General features: G+C 35.0%; 1 protein-coding gene across 1 annotated transcript; it reads left to right on the forward strand.

The window, feature by feature from the left end:
- The first annotated feature begins 6,907 nt into the window (after positions 1-6,907).
- Positions 6,908-9,469, forward strand: LOC125659523 (uncharacterized). Its single transcript, XM_048891208.2, has 2 exons — positions 6,908-7,082; positions 8,653-9,469. The coding sequence occupies exons 1-2, from the start codon at positions 7,037-7,039 to the stop codon at positions 9,414-9,416; spliced, it is 810 nt and encodes a 269-aa protein (XP_048747165.2). The 5' UTR covers positions 6,908-7,036; the 3' UTR covers positions 9,417-9,469.
- The last annotated feature ends 276 nt before the right edge of the window (positions 9,470-9,745 follow it).

The raw sequence follows: 9,745 nt of genomic DNA on the forward strand, positions 1-9,745 counted from the left end.
GTAAGGGGTACTGAGGACCTATTCTAGCCCGGATCCCTACAGGGTGATATTTTTGTTAAATGACCACATAATAAAACTTTTCTAAAATGGTAAATCTTATATAAAATCAAGTTTAAAAAAAAACAACTACTAGAAACTACTGTACAATAATTTGTTTAGTATGAGCTTGAAGTAGACATAATATTTGTATTAGAAATAGAAACCATTGTTTCTTTTCATTCTCAAAATAATAATAAAAATAATAATAATAAAAACCCAGTGAAAAGCAGATGTTCACTGTGTTAAATTTTTCACCAATGAAATACATGTAATTTAGAATTTTCACATCATACATTTTCTACCAATCACAAAGGAGAGGAAGTGCATTGTCCGAAGACTGTAAAATACTTCAACTACATGTATATGATACCGTCTTCCAAAGAAGACGGCAATAAACTACTTTACTTACCGGCATTTAAAACAACAAATATAAGTTCTACTACAATCAGTATAGCCTTGAATATTGAATGACATTCCGCACTCAAGTGTAAATGAAATCTGGTAGAATACACCCCGTGCACAACATGTAGCACACACCCCATGCACAGCATTAATTTTTTGTCAGTATCTTTGAATATGATTGGCTTCACTGACAGTATATGCATAAACTTGTACAGATTGGTCACATAAAAGTGACGATGAAACAAAGCGTTGTCCTGATATTTGATCATAGACACGCAGTTATGCCAAACTTTATTAATGCGAATCAAACTTCCCATATTTGTTTTGTGGTCAGAGGCATGTACAGATGGTTGTAGATAAAATAATACATACGAATATAAGAGCTTTTAGACTGTAGTAGTATAGAATATTAAATATTTGATACACTCGTAACATGTAACCGTATACATTGTATCTGATACTCAGAAGATAATGTATTGACACATGAAATGTATTAGGCTTGCCCTTAGTACTGGGGAATCCTACGGGTATTCAAATGCATGGCAAATACACAATAAGAGCATAGATATGGACGAAGGTCATTCTACGTCAAGAGTGATGGACGGAGCTCCGATTAGGGAAAGTTCCCGCTTCGGTGCAACACCCTCTTTCCAAAATAATAATAATAATAAAGATTAACCATATTTTTACTCAATGATATAAAGTACAATATGTTATATTAAATTGTTATTGATTTCAAGGAACATATTTTTCTACCCCCTAATCAAAAGGAGTTGTAATTATGAGCAATTAATTCATCAACACTGGTATTAAAGTTAGTAATCAATTACCAATGAATTCTACTTTGCATTAAAAAAAAACAATTTCATTAACAAAATTGCAAAGCTTTTCAAACGAATTGAAAATGTAGGCGGGAATCCAGAGTTAACGTTCGTAGTTCTTTGAATTATTTCCGTCTATAAAACTAAATATAAAAGAAATAGTTCAGATTCAATGCTATTAATATTTTTATAGATTTCATTATTTTTTGTTTTTGACATTATTGATTCGTCAAATCAATCATCTCTACACGTCTTTACATGTAGTGACACATATTTTATTAGTAGACGTTGTATGAAGTGCTCGTTTCACTGATAAGCCCAATGTACAAATTTTGACATCAGGAATTCAAGTGCTTTATGACAAGCGGGGTCTGTTACATATAAATTACTTCTTGTTGTTTAATTGTTTGAAAATTATTACTATTTAGATTGATGTGAATTTAAAAAAAAAACCTTGGTAAAAACAGCTAAATTACAGATCAAATTATACGTATGAAAGGTGGAGAAAACAAACAGTAATCAATCTCATAACTCTTATAAGGAATACAAAATAGAGAGTTGAACAAATACGAACCCCTGAATATACCAGTGCCTAGGAGGAGTACACATCCCCTGTCGACCGGTCATACCCGCCGTAAGCCCTATACTTTAATCAGGTAAACGGAGTTATCCGTAGTCAAATCAGTGTGTCAAGAACGGTCTAACAATCGGTATGAAACATTTGACGTATGTAGCATAAGCACATGGTTCATGGTACATAAAACTTTACTATCTGTGCAGAGAAGTATTGATTAACCGCCTCTTTTTGTTATTCTACTAATGACGCTACTACCAGTCAGTAGTCATGGGGTGATTATTACTTTCCTAGTCAAATAAAACAGTGTCCAGGTGACACAGAAATCCTCAGTTTTATTTCTTTATCAAATGAATACACCTGTGTTTTAAAACCAAACTGGTTATTACCATTATATCCTTTTTAGAAATACTTTACCTTGATCAATTTCGATATATATGCATTAGTTAATGAATTAAACATTGGGTATAGAAAGCTGGCAGGTCTTGCACATATAGCTGAAAACATTGTAGTACATGTAAAATTTTAAATATCTTCCTCAGTCTTCCCAGCCTCCTCCTTATTTTTCACCATCCCCCTCCCTTTGAATAACCTGCCTTGCCCCCCCCCCCCCTCCCCCTCCCCCCCCCCCCCCCCCAAGTTAGTTAAATGGCTCTGTTAGTTGGGTTAAATGTACGAAGAGAGTGCAAATGCAACGAATATAGCTTAGACAGAAGGAGAGAGAAGGGGGATTTTTACGTGATTTAAGGAGTACCACACCAGAGAAATCTGATATGGATGGAAAGTGGAGAATATGTACAATAATATTTGGAAATTGAAAAGTTCTAAATTTAACTCATTTTGTGAACAAAATGCAGTTTTAGAATCGAATCGAGCTAGAATCGAACGCGTAATTTACCCACTGAGCTTACACAGCTAGACGATTTGATTTTTAAAAGGAACCCAATTCTAACTTGTGTTGAGTTTCATGTCTGGCTAAAGATTCACTCATTTCTTGAACTTTTAAATACTGAAATGCGTTCCACCCGCACTAGGTTACAAAAGTTGCGATATGTCACCAAATTACCCCAACAGGTTCATGAATCAAATATTATAGATTACCAATGACCATGCATGCTGTCTTATATATATGCCATGTCAAAACTGTATCAAGCAAATTCAGCGAATTCATGAGTTCACATTTTATTTGTCAAGAGAAATATTTATGTCATTCGATCTGACGTCAGTGTTCAGGTCCATGTGATTTTCCTTTCATGATAGATTGACGAACGGAGAAGGTTTTAGAATACAAAATTCAAATCACGGAATCAAGAGTTTCAAGGAATGGAAGTTTAGATTGTATGTATATGTATGTATATACATGAAACAATGGACACATTTGCTAATTTGACTTTATAATTAGCGAAGCTAGCAATGTAACTTAGACATCTGTGTATGATTACACCTGTTTCGTCGTGTAGATATATCGGTTTTCATGTCAAGTTCAAATTACGGTCAATGCTTTGAACATCGAAAGACCCCCCCCCCCACACACACACACACACACTCACACTCACATAGAACCAGGATGTAGGTTTCTTACATGTACTATTGACCACTTAAGATGGACGTGTCCTGAATCTGTTTATATACCAGTAGATACGTTTGGGGGAAATAGAAAATGCATGCTACTGTAGTGCAAGAACGGTTGGTCAAAATTTGAAAAATATACAGCAACACGTAGCATTGGTTTTTTTTGGGGGGGTGGGTGGGTTTTTCTTTTGGGGGGGGGGGGGGGGGGGCGGGGCTGCCTACTACACAATAAAATAGAAAATGCATGGTACTATAGTGTAATAACGGTTAATCAATATTTGAAATATATAAACCACACGTAGCATTGCTGTTGTTTTTTAAGGGGGAGGGGGGTTCTACTACACCAATAATTATCTAAAATTCTTGACAAGCAAACAACAGAGAGACGAGAACAACCTTCCCCCATAAAACGAATTTGTCCCAAACTTACATCAGATATATATCTTACTTTGTGCGTGAATATAACTCATTTTGCTTGTAAAAAATGAACGTTGTCAAAAAAGGGAGGACCCCGCCCCCTGATTCTACGTGCCCGATAAAGGATGAATTACGCTTACAAACAAATGCATAAAAATCCAATCCGAATTAACTTTGATATATATATATATATATAAATGAATATACTAAAAAAAATCAACATGAAGAATATGAAATATTAATGATTAACATAAAAGTTTTCCTGAAGGAAGATTTTTTGAATTACGCTGACAGATCGCTTATTCGCTCAAGGATAAAAAACAAACAATGAGGCCAACATTTCCGATAATCTATAGCTGGTTTAACAGACCTATACCTTTATAATACATCAGCTCACTCAACAGACAGGTTGTCAATATCCATCTAATTAGAATTAGTATTTTCTTTTAATTGATGTCTTAATTATAAAGGTTATAGGAGATGTATAGACATTGCTATCTTTGTACAAAACTTGAATTACTGCAAAATACCGACACTTCTGCATAACGCATTGATGGAATTAATCTTATGAAAAGAAATAAAATATCTAATGCATATACAGCTGTACCCTTTCTCAATATTACAAGGATATTGGATTTATATTGGTGAGCGAATTGTCACACCAACGTATGCGCGGATCTAAAGAGAGGTACGAATTTCACCACACTCCGTCCCCTGGTATTTGAAATGTATATACCAGCATGTGTTATGAAAAAAATGAGTTATTACAAAACACAAAATCATGAAATGATCATATGTAGAAAGTGTTCTCCTAGGAATGTAGGCTGGAACAATTTGTTTTATATCTTTCAGTCATTTACAATTTACACCGATACCAGTGATGAATGTAGCAATTTATTTCTACTCGATGTTGAACTAAAGATTAGGATTCAACGTAACGTTATTTACACCGCGCACGGTATTAACAACAACGAACTTCTGGACAATGTGAACCATTGACTGATGGTAGTGTATGCTGCAACACTGTCATGAAGTCATTGACTTTGGTACTGTTTAGGCTATCATTACTTCTCTCATCATTAGAAATTGGCAGAAAGAAATTGTGCAGTCATGCATTTATAAGGCAGGGAAACTGAAGATTATTCATATGAAATCTCTGTGCCCCCTTTTAAGATTTTGAGCTTTTTGTCGAACCAAACATTTTACTTTTTTTTTAAAAACGGAGTGTTTTATTGTCTTGCCAATATCTAACCACCACCACCCCCCAACCCCCGAAAATATCCTGTATCTGCGCAGGCAACGAGTGCTAATATTCACCAATCTAAGTTCAATATTCTGCAAATATAATTATGTTTCGGTATAAATGCAATTATTTCATGAAAAGATGGCGTTCAATTAAGACCCAGATATTACACGCTAAAATTCTTCAGAATTTTTAAAAGAACGTTTCGTTCTAAAAAAAAAAAAAAAAAAAAAAAAAAAAAAAACATCCTAGCTTTTTCAGAAATATTCTAATTTTCAATTTTCTTTGAATTTCAACTTCCTAATCATATAATTCTGTATATCATCAACAGAACACATATCTCGTACTTGTGTACAACATGCAGGTATTGGATATTAGACACGAGATGAGAGAAATCCCAAGGGTGGGGTCAGGTACTTAGGAGGAGTACGCGTTCCCTATTAACCGGTCACACCCACCGCGTCTTGATTAAATGACTGAGTAATGCATGTAGGTAGCCAAAATCAGTATGTAAAGAATGGTCTATAAAAATTGGTTTAAAACTCTTCAGACACCATTTGACCTATCGAAAGGTTGTATTTACAAATAAAACCATTGTAAAGACCGTAAAATTCGCGAAATACTGACTTTAAAAGAGAGTGTTGAAACCCCTGTAACAAAGACTTATTTCTCAGTATTCTGCCTCGGTTTAAAGAATTGCTCATACGCAGACCATGCTCTGTAGTATCAAATAAGTTGAGAAACATGAACACAATATACAAGTCACGTGCATATGACACGAAGTTGTTACAGGTATTCCTCTTTAAAGATATCTTATAAAAGTTATAAGTTACAAGGTCGGTCTTGTTTCGTGTTCAGTCATATAAAGATTTATGATATTTCTTGAAAACATCCTTGTTCAAATTTAAATAATAGTTGGACACATTTGAGAAATTTTCTCCAATCCAAGGTCAAATCAAATACACTCAAACAATTTCATTACATTAAATCAAGTCTTACACTCCATCAATTATCTATGACTGTCCTCAGCAGATGTGACGTTGATATAATTTCAAATTAAGGAAGGCTTTAACGCACCCAGTTCTACGCCTGTTGAACCCACCAAAGATAATGATAAAGGATATTTAGTTTCCTGGAAAGAGAGTTGCAAAACAAACATTTTGAGAGTGTTTGACACGTGCACAAACATGCAGAAATGTATAGATGTGACCCAGGAATAGAGTACAGCGAAGAATTCAACGCTTTGTGGTTTCTTTGATGCTTCACCGATCTTTGAAAAAACCTGTAAACTATTTCATGTTTTGAATAATGGTCATGAGGAAAAAGGCTTTCCCTATGAATATTCATGAACGTATCTATCACTCAGGGCAATATAAAAGTATGTTACGCAGACGTTACTGTATTAATTAGGGGACAGATAAACCAATAAGATTGTTCTTATAAAGATGCATCAATCGGGAGAGAGTTTTGGGATATTTTGCGATGAGAGATTGCAGTAACATCTACTAAAAGCTATGCATTTTGGAAGTGATTGAAAACTTCACTGAAAATGAAATAATGTACATGTATATAGAATTCTCACATAAATTTGTGATCCTTGCTGTTGTAAAATTGCATGTACATATGTGTATGTGTTTATCTGAAGAAGAATACTGGTGCGTGTATTGTAATATCAAATACACTCTTTGTAAATATCAATGCGTTTTCGGGCAAGTGGGCTCTTCCGACGTGAATACACCTTGACAAATGACGACTAATCGTCAAAATAAGCCCAAGTGACGTCACAACAAAACATACAACTGTGCCTTATCATTTGTTGTTTATTTGATGACAGGTCCCCCTGGTGATTGATGTCGACTTAAGATGAATGGATGGAAGAAATCGATTGTTTTCCTGGCGACACACGCCTGTGAGGTTTAAAGTAATAAATACGATCAAATGGCACGGTAATTGTGACTATTCTGAACAATGCTTAGAACGACTTTTTTAATCCTTCTTTTAAACTTTCTTACAGGTGAGTGTGTTTTATTTTTTAAGTCTGATAGCATCTAATATTAAACTAAAATTCCTGCAGGTGAGTTTAAAGGTTAGGATTGTTTTAATGTTATTTTGTAAGGTAGAAATGAAATCAACTTTTTATACAACTTACGGAATATGTTTCACAGAGGAAGTCAGAATAATTTACAATATAAGATATAGAAACGTAATCAACTCTTTCAAAAACTTCATGGAACATTTACATAAGTAATCGTAGAAAATAAATTTTCCTTAGAATTTAGGGAGATGAGCTCAAAGGGTTTCCGTCGATTAAATGATCTAAAACTTATACGGTATCAATTTTGATGCACCAGATTCGCATTTTGACAAATAATGTCTCTTCAGTGATGCTCAACCGAAATGTTTGAAATCCGAAATAACAATGAAGTTTTAGAGCTATTATAGGGAAAAACTGTGCCAAAAAAGTGGAGTCAAATTCGTCTAAGGATAAGAGCTATGACTGAGGGAGATAATCCTTAATTTTGAAATGAATTTCTAAATCTTATAACAGCAATTAAATATACATCCGTATTTACAAGCTAGTAACGAAGTACTTAGCTACTGGGCTGTAGAGACCCTCGGGGACTAACAGTCCATCAGCAGAGGCCTTGACCCAGGGGTCATAATGTAAAACTTATACGGTACCAATTTTGATTCACCAGATGCACATTTCGACAAATAATGTCTCTTCAGTAAATAGAAATATAATTCATCAACTTTGAAATATACATTGTACACTACTGCGTATCTAAACACCAGGGTGGTGCGGTATTTTGATTTTAGGGGGGGGGGGGGGGGAGTGACAATTAATGTAGGGTAAGGGAATCAACTTACTTACTTCTTTTCAAAGTTTCATGAGACATTCATATTTAGGTATTCAAAAAATTGTACATAAGCAAATGTGTGTTGTGTTTTCCAAAGCAAGTAATAGTTGCAACTAGTTGTTTAAGAATTTGTAACAATCTTTCGTGTTATTTGCTTAAGTCAAATACATTCATGAATGTAATCACATAATCTTAATTAGGCATAACTAGGATTCACTGTTTTAAAGCTATTTTAGAATTTAAGCTAAATTAGGGGCTTATGGTGCCCTTAACGTAACTTATTCTTTTGAATAAAGATTTGTTTAAAGTAACTGCGAGTTACGTTTTGTCTCCAGTGACGTGAAGATAAATATCCCATTGCAGTTGCAATTAATCAAGAAAATCAAAATTGTATAAACCTTTCTTCTGATGCTTCATTAAGTTTTATACATCTGCATCAGGTTTAATCCGGAAAATTGAAATGAACTACATGTATTTGTTGTAAAATTATAGATTCCAATTCTTCTACATGTAACATGATTATGTTTATTGATTTCACAAGATAATCATAGATAAAATGTTAATTCCTTTAAAATCCATATCTTATATTCAATGCACATGGGGTGATTGTAGATTTATTGTACATGTATGTACTCGGTGTTTCTTATAAACCTGATAAAAAGTGTACATGTTTATGTTGATATCAATTTCAGGATGTTTTCAAGTACATATTTCTATTTATAGAAATCCAGAGTTTCGAGGTCAGTCATTTTCGTGACAGTCACAACCATGACCATGATCACGGAGCTGGAACACAAGACCTGCAATGGTTTACAGAGATAGGACCAGATGGAGTGGCACGTGAGGTTCAATTGACTCGGGCCGAGGTCGAACGCCGTATCCGAGATGCAGAAGCCCGGGGCATAACTGGAAATATATATAAAGATGCTTATGGGATAGTACGCGTGAACACAAGAAAACCCAGGGGGGATGGCGTACGGAGACCCGGTGAAATTATACCAGACACGGGGAGGGGAAGATTGAGACCCGGGGAAATCTTACCAGACACGTTGGACCCGTGGGTTGAGAGGTCGTTTGAAGAACAGAAAAGACGGCTAGAGTTGGAAAGATTAAGAAAAGAACAGCTAGAACAGGAAAAGAGGATTAAACAGCTAGAGCGCCGCCTGGCAAATGAAAAGGCTCGAAACAAGAAAAAAAATCGGAACAAGAAAAAGAAATCACGAAAATCAAGAAAGAGAATCTTGGGTTTTAAGCGTCCACGTCATGGCTATCCTTCTTTTGCCCATCTCAGGAGGGGACGCAACAGAGGACATCAACCTCAAAAGCCACAACCTATTCAACGCAAGAAACCTCAACGTGCGTCAACACCAGCTCCTCCTCGCAGGAAAAAACCCTCGAAGCCCAAGAGACGGTGTAAAGGTTTGATTGGTTGTTGGATCGACTCCAACAGAAGGGTGATAAACAAAGTGAAGGAAAGACTGGGTTAAGCACTATTAAATGTTCCTTACTGTATGATTTCAAATAAAGAACCGTTACATTGCGCTACATTCAATATTGAGAGGGAACTATACTGTGCAGTGTATGATCTTCTAAAAAAGCTGTAAATAGGTATACTTGATTATGTTCCTTTCACCGTGTTTTAATTCTATTTGCGATTTAATTTCAACATCAAAGTCAGAGTCTCAATCCTTAAATACAATACTGGGGTCTCACGAGATTCAGTGTCACTAATGTAAAAGAGTTTAGTTACAAAATGGGTACTATGCTAATACATTCCAAAAGTCTAGAATTATGTAACTTATTACCCATTAATCGC

Source organism: Ostrea edulis, chromosome 9 (assembly GCF_947568905.1).
Source record: "Ostrea edulis chromosome 9, xbOstEdul1.1, whole genome shotgun sequence".
NCBI classification, from domain to species: Eukaryota; Metazoa; Mollusca; class Bivalvia; order Ostreida; family Ostreidae; genus Ostrea; species Ostrea edulis.